Source organism: Trichosurus vulpecula, chromosome 2 (assembly GCF_011100635.1).
Source record: "Trichosurus vulpecula isolate mTriVul1 chromosome 2, mTriVul1.pri, whole genome shotgun sequence".
In the NCBI taxonomy this organism is placed as follows: Eukaryota; Metazoa; Chordata; class Mammalia; order Diprotodontia; family Phalangeridae; genus Trichosurus; species Trichosurus vulpecula.
This window is the reverse complement of record NC_050574.1, coordinates 123,773,113-123,798,330: the sequence shown is the minus strand read 5'-3', so window position 1 is coordinate 123,798,330 and position 25,218 is coordinate 123,773,113. Positions and strand designations below refer to the sequence as shown.

At 39.7% G+C, this 25,218-nt stretch overlaps 1 protein-coding gene across 1 annotated transcript in view; it reads left to right on the top strand.

Moving 5' to 3' along the window:
- Nucleotides 1-7,486, top strand: part of PAAF1 (proteasomal ATPase associated factor 1) — a 65,647-nt gene extending 58,161 nt beyond the window's left edge. Inside the window, exon 12 of the mRNA XM_036745339.1 lies at nt 6,631-7,486. Coding sequence (XP_036601234.1) covers nt 6,631-6,708 — 78 coding nt within the window. The 3' untranslated portion in view covers nt 6,709-7,486. The remainder of the gene's footprint in view (nt 1-6,630) is intronic.
- Nucleotides 7,487-25,218: the final 17,732 nt, after the last annotated feature.

The following is a 25,218-nucleotide window of genomic DNA, read 5'->3' as shown; positions in this document are numbered from 1 at the left end:
GAAGAACTGTGATCCAATACAGTGATCCAAGACAACCCCAAAGGACACATGATGAAAAATGCTGTCTGCCTCCAGAGGAAGAATTGATGTTGTCTGAATATAGATTGAAGCATACAATTTTTCCCTTCCTACCTCCTTCTCTCCCTCTTTTCCTTCCTTCCTTCTTTTTTTCTTTCATTTTTTGTTTGAATCTCCTTGCACAAAATGATTAATAAGGAAATATTTTACATGATTGCACACATATAACCTATATCAGATTGCTTACTGTTGCAAGGATGAGGGAGAGGAGGGAAGGATGAACTTGGAACTCAAAACTTTTAAAAAAAAATCTTTAAAAAAAAACAAATGGGAAAAGAGATAGGGAAGAAAAATATGAATAGAGAATTAACAGCTTGGAAAAAAAAATACAAAGCCTTCCTGAAGAAAATAATTTCTTAAAAATTAGAATTGGTCAGATGAAAGCTAATGATTCCATGAAACATCAAAAAAATAATAAAGCATAGATAGTCAAAAGGCTAAAAAAAAAAGTAAAATGTATCATAGGAAAAACTGACCTAGAAAACAGAAGAGATACTTTAAGAATCATTAGGCTGCCTGAAAGCCATGAACAAAAAATGAGTCTGGACATCATTTCAGGAAATCATCAAAGACAAATGTCCAAATGTCTTAGCACCAAAAGGTAAATTAGAAATGAACAGAATCAACGAGTCACTTTTTGAAAGAAATCCCAAAATGAAAACTTCTAGAAATATTATAGCCAAAATCCTAAACTCCTGGATTGTGCAAAAACACAGCAAGCAGCCAGAAAGAAAGAATTCAAATAGTATGGAGCTACAATCAGAATTACACGAGATTTAGCAGCCAGTACTTCTAAGTAATGGCAAAGGATCTAGGCTTACAACTAAGAATAACCTACCCAGAAAAACTGAGTATAATCCTACAAGGGGAGAAAAGGGCTATTTAATGAAATAAAGGACTACCAAGCATTTCTGATGAAAAGAACACTGCTGAGTAGAAAATATGAAGTTCAAACACAGGAGTTAAGAAAAACATAAAAAAGTAAATGAGGGAAAAATCATAAGGAACTAAAGAAGGTTAAACTGTATATATCTTGTGAGAGATGATACATGTAACTCTCAGAACTTTATCATCACCAAGGGTCATAGAGGGAGTCTAATTAGATAGAGAATGTGGGTCTGATTCTGTTGTGTTTAGATGATCTCAAAAGAAGAATGCAGTGGATGGGGAAGAGAAATGCCCCAAGAAAAGAAGGGAAGAGGGATGAAGAATGGGGAAAATTCTCTCACATAAATGGGGTGCACAAAAAGGAGTTTATACAACAAGGAAGGGGCAGTGTGTGTCAGGGGGAAATGGACAACACTTGAACTTTAATCTGAACTGGTTAGAGGAGGGAAGAATGCACATATACACAACTGGGTACAGAAATACATTTTACCCAATAGTCAAATAAGGAAGAAAGGTTAAGGGGACACTAAAAGGGAGATAGATTAAGGTAGGCATTGGCAGAAGTAAAACAGACTCTTAAAGAGGAAGCAGGGGAAAAAAGAGAAGAATAAGTGTAAGAAAATAAGATGGAAGGAAATAACACGGTTGTGAATGGGGTAATAATAATAGCTAACATTTACATGGTTCCTACTATGTGCCAGGCACTGTGCTAAGTGCTTTGCAGATATTATCTCATTTGATCATCCTCATAACAACCCTGGGAGGTAAATGCTATTATTACAAACATTTTACATATGAGAAAACTCAGGCAAACAAATTAAGTGACTTGCCCAGCTAATAAGCATCTGAGGCTAGATTGGAACTCAGATTTTCCTGACTCCAGACTTAGTGCTCTGTTTACAATGCTACTGGTTGAAGATGGAGGGGGTGATATCAAGAGGAGTGTGTAGAAGGGTGGACCTTCGCAAGGGAAGGGCCACCTCATTATTAGAGTTGGAGTAAGGAGGAAATAGTGGGAGATAATATCACGGGACTGTGAGATGAGTTGGAAAGTAACCCATCGCCTCAATTTTCTTTTTATTTTCTTTTTAAAAATTTTTTTAAAATTTATTTAATATTTTTAGTTTTCAGTATTGATTTTCAGAAGAGTTTGAATTACAAGTTTTCTCCCCATTTCTACCCTGCCCCCCACTCCAAGATGGCATATATTCTGGTTGCTCTGTTCCCCACTCAGCCCTCCCTTCTGTCACCCCACTCCCCCCGATCCCTTTTCCCCTCACTTTCTTGTAGGGCAAGATAGATTTCTATGCCCCATTGCATGTATATCTTATTTCCTAGTGGCATGCAAAAACTTTTTTTTTTGGAACATCTCTTTTTAAAACTTTGAGTTTCAAATACTCTTCCCTCTTCCCTCCCGACGCACCCTTCCTAAGAAGGCAAGCAATTCCACATAGGCCACATGCGTATCATTATGTAAAACCCTTCCATGGTACTCATGTTGTGAAAGACTAACTATATTTTGCTCCTTCCTATCCTATCCCCCTTTATTGAATTTTCTCCCTTGACCCTGTCCCTTTTCAAAAGTGTTTGTTTTTGATTACCTCCTCCCCCATTTGCCCTCCCTTCTATTGTCCCTTCTTTTTTATCTCCTTCCTCCTCCTTTCCTGTGGGGTAAGATACCCAATTGAGTGTGTATGGTATTCCCTCCTCAGGTCAAATCCAATGAGAGCAGGATTCACTCATTCCCCCTCACCTGCCCCCTCTTCCCTTCCAATGAACTGCTTTTTCTTGCCACTTTTATGCGAGATAATTTACCTCATTCTATCTCTCCCTTTCTCCCTCACAATATATTCCTCTCTCATCCCTTAATTTGATTTTATTTTTTTAGATATCATCCCTTCATATTTAACTCACCCTGTGCCCTCCGTCTCTCTAGATATGTATATTCCCTTCAGCTACCCTAATACTGAGGTCTCACAAATTATACACATCATCTTTCCATGTAGGAATGTAAACAAAACAGTTCAACTTTAGTAAGTCCTTTATGATTTCTGTTTCTTGTTTACCTTTTCATGCTTCTCTTGATTCTTGTATTTGAAAGTCAAATTTTCTATTCAGCTCTGGTCTTTTCACTGAGAAAGCTTGAAAGTCCTCTATTTTATTGAAAATCTATATTTTGCCTTGGAGCATGATACTCAATTTTGCTGGGTAGGTGATTCTTGGTTTTTATCCTAGCTCCTTTGACCTCTAGAATATCATAGTCCGAGCCCTTCAGTCCCTTAATGTAGAAGCTGCTAGATCTTGTGTTATTCTGATTGTGTTTCCACAATACTCAAATTGTTTCTTCCTGGATGCTTGCAGTATTTTCTCCTTGATCTGGGAGCTCTGGAATTTGGGGACAATATTCCTAGGAGTTTTGTTTTTGGGATCTTTGTCAGGAGGCGATCAGTGGATTCTTTCAATTTCTATTTTAGCCTCTGGCTCTAGAATATCAGGGCAGTTCTCCTTGATAATTTCTTGAAAGATGATATCTAGGCTCTTTTTTCGATCATGGCTTTCAGGTAGTCCAATAATTTTAAAATTACCTCTCCTGGATCTATTTTCCAGGTCAGTGATTTTTCCAATAAGATGTTTCACATTGTCTTCCATTTTTTCATTCCTTTGGTTCTGTTTTATAATGTCTTGATATCTCATTAGGTTACTAGCTTCCACTTGCTCCAATCTAATTTTTAAGGTGGTATTTTCTTCAGTGGTCTTTTGGACCTCCTTTTCCATTAATTCTGCCTTTCAAGGCATTCTTCTCCTCCTTGGCTTTTTGGAGCTCTTTTGCCATTTGAGTTAGTCTATTTTTTAATGTGTTCTTTTCTTCAGTATTTTTTTGGGTCTCCTTTAGCCAGTCATTGACTTGTTTTTCATGGTTTTCTCACATCACTCTCATTTCTCTTCCCAACTTTTCCTCTACTTCTCTAACTTGCTTTTCCAGCTCCTTTTTGAGCTCTTCCATGGCCTGAGACCAGTTCCTGTTTTTCTTGGAGGCTTTTGTTGTAGGCTCTTTGACTTTGTTGACTTCTTCTGGCTGTATGTTTTGATCTTCTTTGTCACCAAAGAAAGATTCCAAAGTCTGAGTCTGAATCTGAGTCTGTTTTCACTGCCTGGCCATGTTCCCAACCAACTTGACCCTTGAGTTTTTCAGCAGGGTGACTGCTTGTAGAGTATAGAGTACTATGTCCCAAGCTTGAGGGGCTGCACTGTTGTTTTCAGAGCTACACAGCAGTCTCTGCCCCAACAGCACTACTCCTCCCCCAAGAACCGCCAACCAGGACCTGACTCAGATCTAAGCAGGCTCTGCACTCCTGCTCTGATCCGCCACTTAATTCCTCCCACCAGGTGGGCCTGGGACCAAAAGCAACTACAGCTGTAGTTCTGTAGGGCACCACCTCCGCTGCCCCCTGGGCAGTAGCTGACCACGAACTCCTTTCACTCTGCCACAGCAGCTTTTCCCACTAACCTTCTCTGTTGTCTTTGGTGTTTGTGGGTTGAGAAGTCTGGTAACTGCTACAGCTCACTGATTCAGGGCGCTAGGGCCTGTTCCGCCTGGCTCCCGGTTGCGGCCCACGCTAGGCTCTGCTGTGTTCCCAGGTCCGCGCGATAGACCTTACCCCATGACCATCCAGGCTGTCCTGGGCTGGAGCCCTGCTTCCCTCTGCTATTTCGTGGGTTCTGCAGTTCTAGAATTTGTTCAGAGCCATTTTTTATAGGTGTTTGGAGGGACCTGGGTGGGAGCTCATGCAAGTCCCTGCTTTCCAGCTGCCATCTGGGCTCCCCCGCCCCCAATTTTCTTAGTAAAGTATGAGGCTAGGTAGTCAACAGAGGGTGAAGGAGGGAGTTCTATGGAAGGCTTGAGTCAGGAAGAAAAAGTTTTCAATAGTTCCTATGGTGAATATGATAGAGAATTAATTAGAGAGGTGTGTAAAGATTACCTTATTTCAGTAAATGCCCAATTAAAATTAGATAACAAATTTGTGAAAGACCCAGTCAGAATGGTTTCTTGGCTTTCCCTAGTCCTATTTAGCAGCTCACAAGTAGGAGTGGAGCAGGTAAATTGTGCAGATATTCTAGGGTTGGGATTTGGCAAGGCATGAACAGTGGTACTACAAGGAAGCAAGAAATTCAGCATGGAGTAGTGTAAAGTTGAGATGGTTCACTAAGAAGCATAGATGGGGAGGGGGGAGAATGTAACCAGAGTACGTGATGATGGCCTGGAAAATTACTGACAGGTGGAGGGATTGGAGGTAACTGTGAGAATGAAGGGTACATTTAGGAAAAGCAAGGAATAAGGAAAAGATGGACTGATAGGAGATAATGATCAAATAAAAGAATTTCAGGGTTCTTGACTATGGCAGTGGAGCATCTGTGGGTGATGGCAAGATCAAGGGTGTAACCATTCTTGTGTAGCTGAGGTAGAATGGCCATAGGAGTTAAATAGATTGAAGAATTTAGAAGTTAGAGTATTTGAGGAAGCATCAACATGAATGTTGAAGTCCTTTTGTCTGAGTACAGGATTTAGAGTAGAGAGAAACAGTGCAGGAGGCACTGAACCCATTGTCAAAGGAAGGAGAGTGATCTGGGAGTCAGTAGATAAAAACCACAGTTTGGGTAGAGGAAGTCTTAAAGGAAGAGAGATTGTTGAGATGGCAGTAGAGGGAGGGTCACGAGGTGGCAATAAGGAACAGGAAATATCACACTAGGACCAAAGTGAGTCAGGGGGTATCAGATAGAGTATATATGAAAATCGGTTGAAGGAACAAAATATGTTTATCTTGAAGAAGAAAAAACATAGTGAGGGCATGCTAAGTGTTTTCTAATACTTGCTGGATTGTCATGGGAAAATCGATCAGATTTGATCTGTTTGACCCCAGATAACTGAAATAGGAGTGCAGAAGAAGAGAGGAAGAGTTCAGCTTGATATAAGAAAAACCTCATGGTGGTGCAATACAAAAGTAGAATGTCCTGCCCTGGGAAGTAGTAAGTTCTGCCTCCCTGGAGATCTTCACATGGAAGTTGGATGACCAGTGACACATTAGAGGAAAAGCAGTTAAAGTGTAGAGTGGATGGCCCCAGAGGTCTCTTGTACTTCTAAGAATCTGTAATCCTTTTTCCTATTTTTCTGTCTTCAGAGAAAACAATGATTTTTCAAACAGGGCAATCTAGTTGCTACCTTACTAAATTTAATGTGAACTTGTAAACAAAATGTAACAAGTTCATTGTTTCCTACACAATCCTCTTTTTTTGCCTACAGAACCATTTTGTGTATTGGAATGTTTCTTTTGGTTGATTAAATCCATAATTAAAGAGATTTTTTAAAAAAGGGTTTGAGAAACAAAATGACTCAATGGAAAAAACACTAGACTTGAAATCATAAGACATGGGTTCAGGTCCAAGTCTGTCATTTGCTAGCTATGTTACTGTTAGTTGCCCTTTTCAGGAAAATGAGGACGGTGATATTTTTATTGTCCCCCTCGTAGGGCCATTGTGAGGAATGCCCTTTGTAAACAGACAACACAATAGAAATAGGAACAGCTATTGGGCTGGTGGAGTGACTGTGTTTGGGAAGAAATAGTAGAATCCTAGCTTCCTCATGAGTTATAAATGCTTGTTTTTTAGGTGTCCACATGGGAGAAGCAGATCTACACCTGCTGTCGAGATGGTCTTGTGCGCCGATATCAGCTCTCTGACCTCTGATAATTCAAAGAGCCGAGTGATTGGTCAGAAACCAGAATCCTTCACCACCAGGGAGCTGAGACGTCACTGGCCTCATTGGGATCATAGACCTTCTACGCTGGGCGCACACAGCATGCTAGGGCTCTGTTCACAGGGCCAGAAAGACCCAAATATTGTCCTCCATGTGACCTTTGGCTTGTTTCAGTCTACAAAGAGCCACTCGAATCTGACCAAACATGTAATTTCTGTCAGCATTAGCATCCACTCCTCCTTTACCCTGCACCACAGCCAGCACATCCCCCTTCCCTCAATTCAACAGTTAATGTGGCCCCAGGGATGCAGAACTCTCTCTGCAGGACTTTGTTCACTATGTGTGTGCAATTCAGTTTTCTGAGACATCAAGTCCATTGAATGTGCCTGTGGAACCAGAGAATCAACGCCAGTCTTCCGTGAAGGAAATAAAGGAGAAGCATTTGAAGACATCAGGAAAAATCTTGTTTCATGTTTTCCCACAAGATCTGTTATATCTCTAAATCTGAAAAACACAGTGGATTTAGATTTGTAGACTGAGGTCCCTGGGTTCCAACCCCGGATGTTCTTATTAGTTGTGTGGCTTTGGGCAGGATTTTTCCTCTGTCTGGGCTGTACTTTCCTTATCTGTAAAATAAGGGCTTGGATTATATGACCAATCAATCAAACACTAAGCAATTAAGTTCCTTCTGCATACAAGCATGGCTAGGGACTAGGGATACCCCCCAAAAAGAACCCAATAAAACCATTTTTAGACTCAAGGAGTTTACATTCTATTGAGAGAGATAGCTTGTATGTAAATAAATATATACAAAATGAGACAGATTTTTGGGAGAAGCACTAGTAGTTAGAGGGGTCAGGACAGGCTTCCTACAGAAAGTGGTGTTTGAATTGAGCTTTGCAGGAAACTAGGGATTTTAACAGGTGGAGATGAGGAGGAAATGAATTCTAGGTAGGGCAGACAGCCTGTACAGAGATAAGAGATGGAGTGTCATGTGAGGAATAGGAAGAAGATCTCTGGACCAAAGAGAGCATTAAGCAAAGTGATGTATACTAAACCTGGGAAGGCAGGCTGGAATTAGGTGTGAAGAGCTTTAAATGCTTAACCCAAGGAGTTTATGTTTGATCTGAGAAGTAAAGGGAACCATTGTAGTTTATTCAGCATGGAAATGACATGGTCAGATTTTAATTTTAGCAATGTCACCTTGCAAACTTGGTAGAGGATGAATTATAAGAGTGATGGAGGCAGGAAGAACAATTAGGAGGCTATTGTAATGGCTTAAGAAGAAGGTGATGAGAGCCTGAGCTAACATGGTATTTTGAATCAGCAAGACTTGGCAGTTAATTGCTAAGTAGTCAAACCCATAACCTTAATGTCTACTCTCAAGTGCTCTAAGTCTAGCAAATGAGGAACCAAGGATCTTAATGCAGAGAAGCATATTTGACCTCTAGTGGGTATTAAAGGGCCAGAGGCTGGGGGTGAGGAGGGTAGAGTAACCAACAAATCAGTCAATGAGCATTTATTAAGCACCAACCACGTGCCAGAGCAAGCACTGGGGATAAAAAGAAAGGTAAGAAAGTCCCTGTTCTCAAGGAGCTCATAGACAATATGCAAACCACTATGTACAGATAAGGTCTACAGGATACACTGGAGATAGAGGGAAGGCACTGTAACCATTAAGGAATAATAGGAAAGTCTTCTTGCATAAGGTGGGATTTTAACTGAGACTTGAAGGAAGCCAGAGATATTGAGGTAGAGATGAGAGAGAGTATTCCAGGGATGGGGGACAGCAAGTGAAAATGCCTTCAGTCAGGAGATGCCATGTGTAGTAGGAGAAACAGCAAGGCAGTGAGTTTCACTGGATCACAGAGTATGTGGAGGGTACTAAGAAGTAGGAAGGGACAAGGGTTATGGAGGGCTTTCTTTAAAAGCCAAACAGAGGCTTTTATATTTGATCCTTTTTTTTTTAAATTTTATTTTAGACTCAAGGGCCAGAACACAAATATAGAAGAGAGAAAAGGAACAAAACATAGCATAAATTTAAATATTGAAACAAATACAAAGAAAGAAGAAAAAGCACATCATGTGCATAGCAGAATGTAAGAGAGGATTCAAAATATATAACAATAGATTTTAATTTCAAGAAAGCCTATATGATATGTGTTGAGAATTGTCCATCTTTTCTTTGCTTCCTTGTGAGCTTTCTTTTGTTCTCTACCGTGCACTTTTTTACTTTGTTCTTTTTATTTTTCCTCCTCCCACCCCATCCCCGAAGGCTACAATAAAGTTTGGCTATGTTTCTCTATAGCTATATATATATACACACATATAAACATATGTACATACATATATAGTTACACTTTCCCAAACATACTCTACTCCTGATCTTTGTTTTTATATTTGTGCATATCTCTTGTTTCCTATTCCTCCTGATTCCTCTGTTTTACTTCTACCAACTACCTTGCCCTCCTGTTACTTGCCTACACCCCTCCAAGGATCATCCCTCCCCTATCTTCCCATTTCCATAAATTTAAACACCCTTCTGTACCCTCCTTTTACCTATTCCCTCTTTCTCCCCTCTAAAAATCCCTCCCTTGTCCTCTACCCCTTCTCTATACCCTTACCATTTTATTTTCTCTAAATTTAGAAGACTTTTATACTCTTCTAAACATATATGTATTGTTCCCTCTTAAACCCATTTCTGATGAAAATAGTCTATCAGAACTACCAGCCCTCCTCCCCTGTCTAATTCCTCTGTATCGTTTCTTCCTCTTGCTCCTCTTTTGTATAAAATAGTTACTCTTTTTAGCCATTTCTAAATAGTTTTACTTTTTAAGTTCATATCATAGGTTTACCCCCCTCTTTCTTATGAACTTGCCAATAATTAATAAGAATCTTAAACATACATTTTACATTATATGAAAGGTAAACAGTCTGTCCTTCTGAATCCCTTATAGTCAGTCTTTGCTATGTACCTTATGTTTCTCTTGGTTGTTGTATGTCGAATCCTCTATTAAGTTCAGGATTTTTTTTTAACAAAGTCTTGAAAGTCTGAGAGTTCATCAAATGTCCATTTTTTTTCATTCAAGATAATACTTAAATTTGGAGGGTATGATATTTTTGGCCAGAGCCCCAGGTCTTTTGCTCTTCAATATATTGTGTTCCAAGACCTGCAGTCCTTTAATGTCTCTGTTGCTAGGTCTTGTGTAATTCTAATTGTGGCACCCTCATATTTAAATTGTTTTAATCTTGATGGTTTTAATGTTTTATCCCTGAGCTGGGGGTTTCAGAATTTGACTATGATATTCCTATGAGTTTTCCTCATAGGATCTCTTTTAAGTGGTGTGTGATGGATTTTCTCTATTTCTGTTTCCCCACCTTGTTCTAATGCTTCAGGACAATTTTCTTTAATTATTTCTTGTATTATTGTATCAAGATTCTTTTTGTGATCATAACTTTCAGTTATTCTGATTATTCTTATATTGTCTCTTCTTGATCTATTCTCCAGATCTGTTGTTTTTCTTGTAAGATGTTTCACTTTCTCTCCTATTTTTTCATTATTCATGTTTCATTTATTTCTTGATCTCTTATAATTTCACTGGTTTCACCTTGCCTAATTCTAATTTTCAAGGTGTTATTTTCCTCAAGATTCTAGATTTCCTTTCCTAATTGGTTGAATTTCTTTTCATAACCTTCTTGTTTTTCTTGGATTATTTTTATTTTTATTTCTTTTAGTTTTTCCTCCATCTCTGTCATTTGATTTTTAAAGTCTTTTTTAAGATCATCTATAAATTCTTTTTGGGCAGGTGACCACTTGATGTTACTCTTTGGGGGTTTCTTTACTTCAATACCCTCCTCTGAAGATGAACCCTGGTCATCTCTATTCCCATAATAGGTTTCTATGGTTGGATTCTTTCTCCTTTGCCTGTGCATTTTTTGTGGTAATAACTTGATTTCTGTAATCACCTCTAGCCCTGGAGTATGAGAAATGGTGCCTCTTGCCCCAGATCTTCAGTTCTTCCCTCTAGCCTGGAACCAAAGCCAAACCTTCACTCTCCTGTAAGTGCCCACAGCCAGGGCCTTTCTGCCCGACTGCTTCTGCACTCACCAGGTGTGTGCTGGTTCCTTCTCGCCCCCACCTCTCTCCACAGCACAGCTGGGTCTGGTGTTTCTTATCAGCAGAGGTTCCTGCAATCTTCCTAGGTTCAAATGCCCAACTCCCCTCACTATTCCAGGGTGAAAAGTTCCTGTGGCTGGGACTGAGGCAGCCTCTCTAACCAACTAGTCATTTAAGTGGCTTGCCGCTTGTTGTTAAAACTGAACCTAGCCTGGAAGTGTTTACTCTTCCTAGGGACCAGAGCTGTCCTGGAGTTTTTCTTTGGATCTTCTCAAATTGTCCCAGGAAGACCCAGGTTGTGCCTCTGTTTTTCTTTGTCTCCACCCACAGTTTGTTCGCCCTAAGGTGCTATTTTAACTCCTTTGTGGGGGAAAATCTTGAGAGCTTGGAATTTTCTGACCTACTCTGCCATCTTCCCAGAATGCTCTTTTTTTTAAAAAAAATTTATTTTAAACTCAAGGGCCAGAACACAAATACAGAATAGAGAAGAGAAACAAAACATATCAAACAAATGTTGAAACTTAAATACAGTAAGTATATTTGATCCTTGAGGTAATAGGAAGCCACTGGAGTTTATCGAATAGGTGTTCAAACTTGTACATTAGGAGGCTCAATTTGAATGGAGAATGATGTATATTGGGGAGAGTTGAGTCAGGGAGACTCACTAGCAGGTTATTATAGTAGTCTAAATGTGAGGACATGAAGGCCTGCACTAGGGTGGTGACAGTGTCAGAGGAGAGAAGGAGGTATTTACTAGCAGTGTTGTGAAGGTAGGAAAGACAGGTATTAGCAACAAATTAGCTATGGGACTGAGGGAGAGTGGCTTATCTGAGCCAGAGTGCTCACGAACATCATATCTGATGAAAATGATGGGAATATTCAGAAGCTGCTAAACAAGAAGTATGAACTCCACGGTTACCAACGGGACAGCTCCTCTGTCTCTAAGAAGGCAGCATTCTAACTCCATCAAGAGTAAAGTATAAACAAAGCTTAGAGAGATGCAGGATTCTTGACTCAGTAAGAAGGCAAATGAGATTCAATTTTACAGTGACAATAACAATCCAGAGTGCTTCTGCAATGCCCTGAAGACTATTATAGGTCAAAGACATCTGGTGCATCTCAATCATTCAGTGCCGAATGAACCACACTAATCAGTAATAAGGACATGATCCTAGAGATGTGGGTCAAACTCTTCCGTAGCGTTCTCGACAAATTGTCATCAACCAGTGCTGCAGCCATTGACTGTGTAAGCTTTGAGTTGTAAACAATTCCTCTGTAGCCAAACTTCCAGCTAAAGAAAAGGCATAAAATGTCTTCAGGCTCCTCTTGAGTGGCAAAGCACCTGACGCTGATTCCATCCCAGTAGAGAACTGCAAGGCAAGGGGTCTGCTGATCATACAGAAACTGAAATCTTCTAGATTATATGGCGAGAGGAAGTTATCCCCCTGGGAGGTCAAGGATGCCTCCATTGTCCGTCTTTATAAAGGAAAAGAGAACAGGCTGACCTGTGACAATCACAGGGGAATCTCTCATTGCTCACAAGATTCTTGCTAGAGTCCTCTTTAATTGACTAGTCCCTCACCTGAAAGATGGTCATCTGCCTGAGAGCCAACATGGCTTCAGAAAGGGCCAAGGAATGAGGACATGGTGTTTGCTGCCTGACACCTCCAGCAGAAATGCCAGGAGCGCAACAAATGTCTGTACACAATGTTGACCTGACCAAGGCCTTTGATACTGTCAGTCATGAAGGCTTGTAGATGATCATGGTGAAATTTAGTTGCTTGGAGAAGTTCCTCAGTATTGTGCATCAGTTTCTTGGTCGCATGCTCCCATGGGTTCTGGATGAAGGATGATGCTCTCACATTTTCCTATTCACCAATGGAGTGAAGCAGGGCTGTGTGCTTGTTCCCATGCTTTTAAACATAATGTTTTGTGTAATGTTGCCAATGCCTTCAACAAGGACAAAAACAGCATCAAAGTCAGCTACTGCACTGATAGTAAATTATTTGACTTGAAAAGGCTAGAAGCCAAGACCAAAGAGTAGGGAGGGTTGGTGTGCAACTTTTTGTTTGCAGATGATTTTGCACTCAGTGCAGCCTCTGAGGTTGAGATGCAACAAAGTATAGATTGATTCTCCACCTCTTGTGCTAATTTTGGCCTGACAACACCAAGGAAACAGAGGTCCTCTACTAGCTAGCAGTGCACCAACCATACATGGTCATTGTAAATAGGGAAATTTTGAATTCTATGGATAAGTTCACTTACTTGGGCAGTGTACTTTCCAGGGATATCCATATAGATGATGAGATTGATGCACACATTGCCAGAGCTAGCTCAGCATTTAGAAGACTCCAAAAGAAAGTATGGGAGAGAAGTTTTAGTCTGCCTATGAAATTGAAGGTCTGCAGAGGCGTTGTTCTGACTTCACTGTTCTAAGCCTGTGAAACCTGGACAGTCTGTCAGTGCCATGCCAGGGAAACTGAACCATTTCCACTTGAATTGTCTCAGGAAGATTCTGAAGATTATGCAAAGCAAGATAAAGTACTGGACACTGAGGTCTTCTCCAGAGCTGAACTGCCAAGCATTCAAACGCTTGTACAGAGAGCTAAGCTCCTATGGTTTGGCCATGTAGCCTGAATGCCAAACTTATGCTCATCTAAAAGACTATTTTAGGGAGAACTTGCACAAGGCAAGCATTCACATAGTGGTCAGAAGAAGTGGTACAAGGACGCTCCCAAGGTATCTGAAGAACTTTAGTATCAGTTGTGAGACTGGCACAGGACTGCCCAGTGTGGCATACCCATATTAAAGAAAGTGCAGTACTCCTTGAGCAAAGCAGAATTGCAATAATACAAAGGAAATGGGAGATGTGCAAATCCAGAGACATCTCCATTCCATATGTTCTAATGGACTACTTGTGCCCAACCTATGGTTGAGCCTTCTGAACTCATTTGGATTGATAGCCACAGCAGAACGCACTGTACCCCAACCCCAACATTGTGATGTCATTGGTCCTCTTTGAAAACAAAGGATGAGCAACAAGCTATGGGGAGTGAGAGAGAGGAGTTGAGGTTGACACCTAGGTTGTGAGCCTTGGTGACTGGGAGGATAGTGATATCCTCTAAAGTAACAGGGAACATAGAAAAGGAGAGTGTTGAGCCTCCTGTGCTGTTCTCTTCAAGTCAGAGAAAGAAGACAAAGGGGGTTGATAATGGTTCTTTGACAGGCTTCCTCTGGAATTGGTATATGCAGTTTTCCCAAGCTCTCATCACTCCTGGTCAGTGGGTAGGGAGGCTTGTGTCCTTCGTCATCTCTACACCAGGGTAACAGTGCTAATGAAGACCATGAGTTTTATAGGGAGAGGCAGATTGTCACTGGCATGCCTAGCTGCCATCTCTGCCAGGGATTGGTTACCATATGAGGTCCACATGGAGCATGAAAGTTTTCACTTAAAGAAGAATCCAGAATTACAGATAAATCCCATCAGACGTCACTGTAGAGGGCAATTTGGATATAGAGCACTTTTCTCTCCTCCCTTTGGAGTGGATGGAATTGATTTCACTTCTCTTATAATCTCTGTCTCAAATCCTCCTCTTGTGATCTTGCCTCAGAGGCTGGAGAAAACTCACAGGCTCTTGATGTAAATCAGTCTCTAGGTTTGAAGATTATAAAATTAGCTCAGGAAGGTTTTAATCTAGGGCAGTGATCTCTACACCATGTACCATTTCTTCTCTGAAAAGTTAGCTTAAAAATACATTACTAACCAAATACAATTACCAAATTATATTAAAAATAAAATTAAAAAATTTGTAGCATTCTGAGCCTGATAACAGACTAGAAAGCAGATAACCCAGTTAACACTGTCAACAAAAACTCCAAATCAGGACACAATTAAAACTGTATCTCGAAAACTTAGTATAAATTGCAACTAACTAAAAAGCAAAATTTAAAAGAGAAACTTAATAATGAGCCATGTTACCCATTGCATATAGCAATAAAACAGAAGGGAGAAACAAAGATGAGGGTAAATTCATCATTATTCTAGTGTTTTTTCCAAATAGTCATAACTTGGTCATTCACTGTTGGATTCTTTTAATAAGCAGCAAACTGGGGAAAAGTTAAAGGTTCTAACCACTGCAGGACTTAGATCAAGTCTTCTAGAAAGCATCCTCCATATGTTCCTGCTTCTGCTGCTGTAGGATTCTCCAACTCTTCACATACTTTTCTCTATATTTAAAATTTAAATATTTAATAAATATTTAATAATATTTAAAAACTGTTACCCTAATGGAAAATGCTGCTCTCCAGTTTCAGTCTCGTGATAGCTTTGTCACTTCTCAAGCTAGGAAGAAATACATCTTCAAGGGTCTTTAACAATTTAGTTCCCCTTAAAAAGTAGTCCAAGCCTTACTATAATGACTATTACACAGACAAGAGCAGATGTGTCTAGAGTAATGGTTTCCAAACTTTTCTTTGATTATATATGCTTCTAATTAAAAAAAAAATTGAGCATACACTCCCAATATGCAGATTTACTTATTTTTAAATTTAAACATGTGCTAATGTACCATTATTACGCCCATTATAATGCTTGTACAAAAATGGCTATTTTAAAAGAATGAGATAAAGATGAAAAAATAATTGATCTTACAGTTAATAGGGGAGGTATGACATAGTGGTGGAGGCTGGCCCAGAGCCCATGTGGATGAAACACCAGTGGTAGAAGTAGGCAGTAGTGACAGAAGCAGCAGCAGCTTTGGGAGCTTTCAAACCAGAGATGGTAAGGGGACCTAGCAACTAGTCAGAAAAGATTACAGAGTAACCCTGTGCTAGCACTGGACACAGGATCAGACACTGGGAACTTCATTGCATACACCCACTTCTGGGTCATAGTTCAAGGGCAGAGAAGAACACTTTTGGTCAAGAGGGAGTAGAAGCCCTGAAGTATCACTTCCGGTTCCAAGGGAGGAGGGCACTGAGAATCAACATTGATTGCAGTCCCAAGGGATGAGGGCCCGTTCCTGGGTAAGGACCAGAGTGCAGACTAAGAGAGCAGTGACCACACTTCTGGACAGATCACACTGCCTTGGAAGCACAGAAGACTTCCAGTCCTTAAGAGCTAACTTTGAAAACAGCAATACAAAAAAGCCTGAAGCTTGATACAGTGCCTCTCCTCTCCCTCCCCCATGCCAGGAACAGAGCCTAACATTAACATAAAGTTCCAAATCAAGAAATAGAGTAGAAAAAATGAACAAACAAACAAAAAAGAACCAGACCATAAAAAGCTATTATGGTGACAAGGAAGATCAAGACACAAACTCAGAGGACTATAAAATCAAAACAGCTGTAAGTAAAGTCTCAAAGAAAAATGGGAATTGGACAGAAGCCCAACAAGAATTTTTGGAAGGGCTAAAAAATGGTTTTCAAAATTAAATAAGAATGGTAGAGGAAAAATTAGGTAAAGAAATGAAATCAAAGAAAATTATGAAAGGACAATGAACAACCTAGCAGAAGAGGCACAAAAAATACTGAAGAAAACAACACCTTAAAAAACAGAATTGGTCAAATGGAAAAAGAGGTATAAAAACCCACTGAAGAAAATAATTCCTTAAAAATTAGAATTGGGCAAGTGGAAGCTGATGACTCCATGAGACATCAAGAAACAATAAAACAAAAGTCAAAAAAATTAAAATATAGGGAAAAAATATGACACATAGGAAAAACAACCGGCCTGGAAAATAGATTGAAGAGAGAGAAGAATTATCAGATTACCTGAAAGCCATAATCAAAGAAAGCATTTAGACTCCTATTTCAAGAAATTGTCAAGGAAAACTGCCCCAATATCCTATAAGCACAGGGTAAAAATAGAAATTGAACAAATCCACTGATCACTTCCTGAAAGAGATCCCAAAATGAAAACTCTCAGGAATATTCTAGCCAAATTCTAGAACTCCCAGATCAAAGAGAAAACACTTCAAGTAGCTAGGAAGAAATCGTTCAAATACTCTGGAGGCACAGTCAGAATTACACAAGGCTAAGCAGCTACCACATTAAAGGAGGGGAGGGCTTGGAATATGACATTTTAGAAGACCAAAAAACTAGGATTACAACCAAGAATACCCAGCAAAACAGTTTAATCTTTCAAGGGGAAAAATGGATATTTAATGAAAGAGAACAATGAAGAAAAGACCATAGCTGAATAGAAAATCTGACTTTCAAATATAAGACTCAAGAGAAATCATAAGGGACTCAATAATTGTTTAGCTTTTCTATGTGGGAAGATGATACATGTATCTTCTGAAAACCTTATCATTATTAGGCCAGTTAAAAAGATTCTAAGATTCTACAAAGAAAGAGTGTGAGTGGGTGAGTCAATTATATTGGGATGATGAAAAAAAAAAGGTATGTGAGAAAAGAGGAATACTCTGGCAGAAGAGGGAATGGAGAAGAATCAGGAAAATACAACACCTATTCCTATTAAAAACACTAGAAAGCATAGGAATCAATGGAGCCTTAAAATGATAAGCAGTAACTATCTAAAATCAAGAGAAAGTATTATCTGTAACGGGGATAAATTAGAAGTCTTCCCAATAAGATCAGAAGCAAGGATGTCTATTATTACCACTATTAGTCAGTATTGTACTAGAAATGCTAGCTATAAAAAGAAGACAAGAAAAAGCGATCAAAGGAATAAAACAGGTAATGAGGGAACAAAACTATTACTCTTTGCAGATGATATGATGGTGTGCTTAGAGAACCCTAGAGAATTGAATAAAAAGTAGTTGAAACAATTAACTTCAACAAAGTTGCAGAATATAAAATAAGTCACATAAATCATCAGCCTTTCTGTATATATAGTTCCACCAAAACCCTGCAGGAAGAGATACAGAAATTTCATTTAAAATAAATACCAACATTATAAAATACTTGAGAGTTGACCTGCCAAGATAAACCTAGGGCTTATATGAACACAATTACAAAATACTTTTCACATAAAGGCAGATCTAAACAATTGGGTAGTCTGAGCCAATATAAGAAAAATGACAATTCTACCTAACTTACTCATTCAGTACTATATCAATCAAATTACCAAATAATTATTCTGTAGAGCTAGAAAAAATGGTAACAATTCATCTGGAAGAACAAAAGGTCAAGAATATCAAAGGAATTGATGAAAAAATTGTTAAGGTAGGCAGCCTAGCAGTTTCAGATTTCAAATTATATTACAAAGCAGTAATTATCGAAACAATCTGGTACTAGCTAAGAAAGGATGGTGGATCAGTGGAATAGATTAGGTACACAATACGAAGTAGTAAATGACTATAGTAATCTGGTGTTTGATAAATCCAAAGATCCAAGCTTTTGGGTAAGAACGCAACATGTGACAAGAATTGCTGGGAAGGCTGGATGGCATTTTGGCAGAAACTAGGCAATGGATAAAGTGCTGGGCCTGGAAGCAGGAAGATTCACCTTCCTGAGTTCAAATCTGGCCTCAAACACTTACTAGCTATGTGGCCTTGGCAAGTCACTTAAACTTTTACCTCAGGTTTCCTCATCTGTAAAATGAGCTGGAGAAGGAAATGGCAAACCACTCCAGAATCTTTGCCAAGAAAACCCCAAATAGGGGCACAAAGAGTTGGACATAGACCAATATCTCATACTGTATACCAAAATAAAGTCAAAATTGATAAATGATTTAGACATAAATGGTTTGATATAAGTAGATTAGAGGAGCATGGAAAAATGTACCTGTCAGATCTATGGATAAGGGAAAGGTTTATGGCCAAACAAAAGATAGAAAGAGTTACAGGAAATAAAATAGATAATTTTGATTCCATAAAATTAGAAAGCAAGGCCATACACATAATATAAGCTGGAAAGGAGATGGCAGGAAGCCAAAAGCATAGCCGGGAGGGAAATGAAGTTGGGCCCATCTGAGCCCCTCCCCAAAATGTCAGCCCCAGAAAGATCTCAGCCATAGAAGAAGGGAACAACATGAAGAAGAGATATTTCAGGGTGGGAAGGCTACAGAGATGTATGGATATTCTAGGCTAAGGAGGTCCTAGGTACTAAGTGAGTTTCCAGGGCGAGGTGGCAGCTGACGCATGGTGGCAAAGTTCAAAAAGTCAGAAGCAGAGCTGGAAAGGGAATGAAGGTTGGCCTTCATTCACAAGGGACTGAGACTGCTTAGGGGAAGTTGAGCTAAGAGTCAGTTAGGCAGGCAGCATTTATTAAGTGCCTGCCATATACCACTACATTGCTATTATATAATGTGCTAAGTGATACAAAGGAGCTCTTGACAAATGGAACCCTGGGGGCTACAGCCTGGAGCCATGCAAAGGATCAGCCTGAGTGACAGGGGGTCCAAGTGTGTGGGATGGATTTTACAAATCCAAGAATTAAAAACAGAGGCATCTCAAGGTGAAAGTAGAAAGGAAAATTTATTACGATCCCGCAGGAAAGGGCAACTTGGACACCAAAAGGACTGGGGGTCCTCTCAGTGTCAGAGCGCACTGGACACAGACAATTGGGGTGTTTATATAGGTCCCTAACCGTAATTCCCCCTCCCAACCTCCTTCCTCTCAGCTTGCAGACGTAAGCTTTGAGGGTACAATCTGGATGCGATAAATCTATCCCAGGAACAATGGCAAGGAACAAACAGTATGGTTATTTTTGACAAGCAGGTGACGAACATGAACTTCCCACCATTCTTATTTCATTCTACTATCAACCTCAAGGTAGTAAATCTGTCTTAATGACAATGACAATGACGATTGAACAAACAGTTCGGTTATCGGTAACAGGCAGGAATTAGTTGTTAGTTACCTCATTTTCACATCTGTGGCTACGACGGATATCCCCAGTACCCTTACACCTTGTCTCCCATCATTCATACCTAACTGGTCTTGCACGTCTACATTGCACCTGGCTTTCTGGCTTTTCATCCATTTTTCTGCTGAGCTGAGGGTCGCTTATCCTGGGGTCAGTACACAGGGGGTGAGCATCCTGTGTCCTATCCTTACTTTCAGAGGATTTTATGGTTGCTGACTTATTCAACCCTTCTTTCTTTCAGGCCTCTCGCCATTAGGTCAATACACAGGATGCGAGCATCCTGTGTCCTGTTCTTAACCTCGGGGGCCTTATGATCACTAGCTAAGCTTGTGGAGGGGAAAACATCTAAGTAGAGAAATGGCTTTACAGAAAGGAAAATATCTAAGTAGAGAAATGAGACTCACTATCCTACTTATTTCTATTTATTTAATTTGGTCCCTTTTATGAGAGGTCTTCACTCGTCCCACACACAAGGAAGAACATATCATATCAGCATCCTAGGACATTGATCCAGGTGCTGCACCTTAGTCTGGGGCATTCCACCTTCCCCAAAGTAGCCAGTCAAGATTTTGCTTCACAAATGCATCCTTGCCATCTGGTGGTGGAAAAAGCTAACTGGATTTAACCAAAATTATATTGAAGCAAATAATTCAGGAAACATTCAGGAAACACCTACTACATGCTCAGTGACAATAGCCAACTACAACTGGTTCTGGGCATACAGAGGCAAAAAGGAAACAGTATCTCCTGAAGACCATGGATCAAAGTAGGCTCAGAATTGGGGCAGATAGAAAGATTAGGTGGTTTCTCTAAGAAGTTACCACAGTTGAGTCAAAAGATATGAATAAGCAGTTCTTGACAGAAGAAACACCCACATTAAACTTTTTTTAAACAAATCTCTAGTAACCATAGAAATATAAATTAAAGCAACTCTTGAGTTTCCTCTTTATGCCTGGTTTTGACAAAGTAAATACAAGATGATCAAATTCAGGGGTGACTCAGCTATGGCAAAAATAGACACACCTTTACATTGCTAATGGAGCTGTGAATTGGTTCAACCTTTTTGGAAAGCAACAGGTAATTCTAAGATTAGAGTTTCAAATATATTCACACTCTTTTACCCAGTGGTTCCACTTTTGGGAGTATACCTAAAGGAGCTTATTGACAGGAGGGAAAGACCTATTTCTAGCAGTAGCATTTTTAATAGCACTTCAGTTCTACAGATAGCAAGTATTTGCTATATGCCAGGTATGTATTTTGCATGGGAGAATCAAAGATAAACATGAGAGCACCTTTCCTTAAGGAGCTTAGTAGCTACTTAAAGCCAAATCACTCTGGCACTCATTGATTGGCTAATAATAAATAGGTCCTAGGCCAACCCCACTTGGTCATTGTTTGGGCCTCCTGGCTCAGAGTGAATATAAATAGAGATTGTTTCTCTTTTGGCCAGAAACCCTGAGGGTCTTTGCCCTCCTAGATTGCTTTTTTTTTTTTTTTGACTGGGTAAAGAGTCCATTCTGTGCCTCATTTCTTACCCATCCTTAATCACTGAATGGGCATTGCCTCAGTCAAACTGAGACCCGTGAAAGACCTTAGCTTAAAAAAGGCCAAGGTCTCCCAATGCATCCAGGGCCATCTCCAGTCATCCTGATCTATATCTCGCCAGTGGACACAGATGGCTCCAGAGGAGAAAGTAAGGCTGGTGACTTTGCACAGCCCTCCCTCACTTAAGTCCAATTCACTTGCATGTCACGGCATCACCTTCCTGATGTCATGGTTCTCTTCAAGAACCAAGGTCAAACAACAACAGTGACTCTAGTAACAAAAAACTGGAAATAAGCCAAGTGCCCAATGGAATGGCTGAAAGCATGATGGTACATAAATATCATAGTGTTATACCGACAGCGAGCAAGACACGCCACAGAGTATAAGTTTTGAATGGAGAAGTTTTGAAAGGCGGCCATTCGGGGAAACATCCCAAATCAAATAACCTCGTATTGAAGTGAAAGTGTAGTTTATATAGAGAATACAGGGTACAGTGGTTAATTATCTCTTGAAACATTATTTTACAGGCTCAGCACACCTGTACCTTTATGACCATGATCAAAAGAACCTCCTCAATAGATTGTAGATACATTTTATCAGACAGCTGACAAAGTGTCAACCAAAACTACAACCCAGGATCCCTGTCTCCAATTTGCCATAACTCCCACAGGAAAAGCTCAAGATAAGGCAGAGGCCATATAATTCAAGATAATATCTAGGGCCGAGGCTTTCATCCTTTATGGCCATAGACAGACCAAGGGATGTTCCAGCTTAGTCTGTTGACACAGGATAGAGACATCTCTGAACCCATTCAGTTAGATAGAGGAAGACCGTTTTGCATCAGGCTTTTTTTCTGGTAATTAGCTTACATTTCTTGGAAAAGTCTTTGAGGGCCCAGGACACTTGCTGAACTCCGAACAGGCAGGAACTCAGTCGGTTTTTCTTATGCAAACTGGGGTTTGTAGTCAGGGGCTGGGGGCAGGGTTTTTCTAGCAATAGCTGGCTGCTTCAGGTATCACAATAGAATATTATTGCACAATAAGGAATGAGTGAAAGAGTTCATATCAACGCAAGAAGACTTATATGAAGTGATCTAGAGTGAAAAATCAGAATCAGAACAATTCAACAAAAAACATTAACTGCAACAAATCTGTCAAATATATAGAAATGATGGTGTCCCTGCCCCCGAAATATCTTCCCTCCATATGATAATAGGATCACAGGATTTAGAACTGGAAGAGACCTTAAAGATCAAATCCATCTTACAGATGAGGAAGGTGAGTTCCATAAAAAGGGAGGTAACTTCAAGCCAGGACTCGATCCCGTGTCTCCTGACTCCAAGCCCGGGGCTCTTTCCACTATAGCTGCTCCTATCAGGGGAACAACCTTTTCATTAGATTGAATGATAAGAGCTATCTCAAAGTGGAATGAGCCATCTTGAGTAGCATAACCAGAAGCATTTAAACAGAGGATGAACACCGCTTGTCAGGGATATGGTAGAAGACGTCCCGCTTAAGAACCGCTTGGACTAGAGTACTCTGAGATCACTTTGGCTCTGAGAATCTGTGAGACCACAATAAAGCATAAGGCTGAACGTGTACATTTCTCTGGGAGAGCGCTTCATGGAGCAAATTTTCACCAAAGTATAGATGACTAATAATGGGAGCCTTCCACCTGGCAGAAAGAACAAGGGGAACTGGATTCCATGAGGCAGGGAGCAGAATAGAGGAGTGCTAGCCTCACACATTCTGTCCTCCGCTTAGGGTCTTGGAAGTTAGCTATTTGGGTTGATGTCTTTTTAATTATTTCCCTGTTTGTGATCATTAGAATTTTAGAGCTGGGACTTCAGAACTCTTGTCATCTAACTCCTTTATTTTATAGCTAGTATCTCTAGCCTCACTCTCCCAGAACAAGGCTGGCTATATCACCCCCTTAGGGTTCTAAGGGAACCCCTAAGGGATTGGGGACTACCATTTTCCAATGCCATTGGCTTGAGCTCCACTTCTCTATGTTCACCTCACTGTTAGCCACCAGAGACTAGCGCACCAATTCCATCTAACCGATTAATATCAATTAGCTTTTATAAAGATTGATCATAGTTCTTAAGTCTTTCAAAATTGTTTGTTTTTACAATATTAATGCTATCAAAATTATTTTCTCTTTTAAAATCAACTTTAATTTTGCTGTTGCTTTGTCTGAAGTCATGATTGCTACCCCCTGCTTTTATGAGTTCAGACTGTGTGGGATGAAAGACCCTCACCAATTAATAGTTAATAAGGAGCCATCTCAGGGTAGGAACAGAAATAAATTTTATTCAGTTCTCAAGAATTAGGCATCCCCCACTAGAATGAATCCAGCAAGGGAGGTGCTTTATGAGGGGCTAGGCACCCATAATTATACCTAACACAAGAGAATTCCTGCCCACCTCTGACCCTTCTCACCATTGGCTGGGAGGTGGGCTTACAGTCTGAGCACAAAAGCTAGACAAAGAACTGGGAAATTGAGGCACAGAAACTCCAATTCCCATTCCCTTCGTTAATGATTACAACTGAAGTGACATCTATAAATCTAAAGAAGGAGAATAGGCTAAGGGGAGGGGGAGACCCTCTCCATTCTTTACAGTAGAGAAAAACAGGTCATTATGACCCTGTTCTTACTGAGCAAATCTTTAAACCAGAACCAGAAGAAAGAACAAAAAGTTTCAGGGTAAACTTTCCCAGAGGCTGAGCCATCAGACTCTCACGGCCTCAGAATTTTTTTTTCACTTTCCTATTTCTTGATTTTTAAACATTTCTTAGTATACATATATATGTATATATATATATGTATATATATATGTGTGTATATATATATATATTTATACATATCTTCCCTGTGAAGTCTTCACATTTTATTTACCTCACACAAGCTGAAGCATAGTAGATTTTGCTCTAGCCTTTTATTTTAACTCTGTATACATCTTTATGTTTCAAGCATGTTTCTTTTAAACAAACTGTTATTGAATTCAACTTTGTAATTCATTCTGCTATCCTCTTCCGTTTTATGGGTGAGTTTATGCAGTTTTTATTCATAGTATGATCATTAATTGTATATTTCCCTTCATCTTTTTCTTTTATTCCTTTTCCTCCCTTTGCTCCCCAGCCCCTTTTTACTTAGAAGAGGATTGTGGCATAGGAGTGTGCTCAGTACCAGTGTTCCTCGTTTTATGCAAACAGCTTTTACTCTCCTGCCCTTCTTCTCTGCAAGACTCTAATCACAGATTCTTAACTTTTTATTTTAAATTCCTTTTCACAATCCTCTCTTTGAACATAGTTTACTTATGACTAATCCTCCTTTAGATCTACTCTCCCTCTTTTTACCCCTTTTCTTTTTCCCTTTCCCTTATTTCCTTGGCACAGTGGACAGAGCACTGGACCAAGAGTCAGGAAGACCTGAGTTCAAATCCCACTTCATATATTTACTAGTTGTATGACCCTGGGCAAGACACTAATTTGCCTGTTTCCTCAACTGTAAAATGGGGATTATAATAGCATCTACCTTATAGGGTTGTTGTGAAGATAAAATGACATAATATTTGTGAAGTGCTTAGTGTAATGCCTGACATGTAGTAGGCTCTAAATTAATGCTAACAATTATATTATTATTATTTCTAGCTATTAAATGTATTTGTGTGTATATTCTTCCCTCTTTTGACATGTTCCAATGAAAGTAAGGTTCCATTGATACCTATTCCCCCTGCCCCTTACTCATTTATATAGATTTCAACTTACGCTCCCTATTTATATGAGATATATTGCTCATATTTATATGAGATATATTTATATGAGATAATATATTCCCTTCCATGTCTCCCCTTTTCTTCCTTGGTGTATCCTTTTCCACCCTCCCCTTCCTTCTTTTATGTAATGTTAGTTAAGGTGGGACTTTTTTTTTTTTTACTGTTTTCTCTTTTAGAATGCTAAAGTAATTAAGTGCCTTTGATTAAGCCTTACTAGGTGCAAAACCC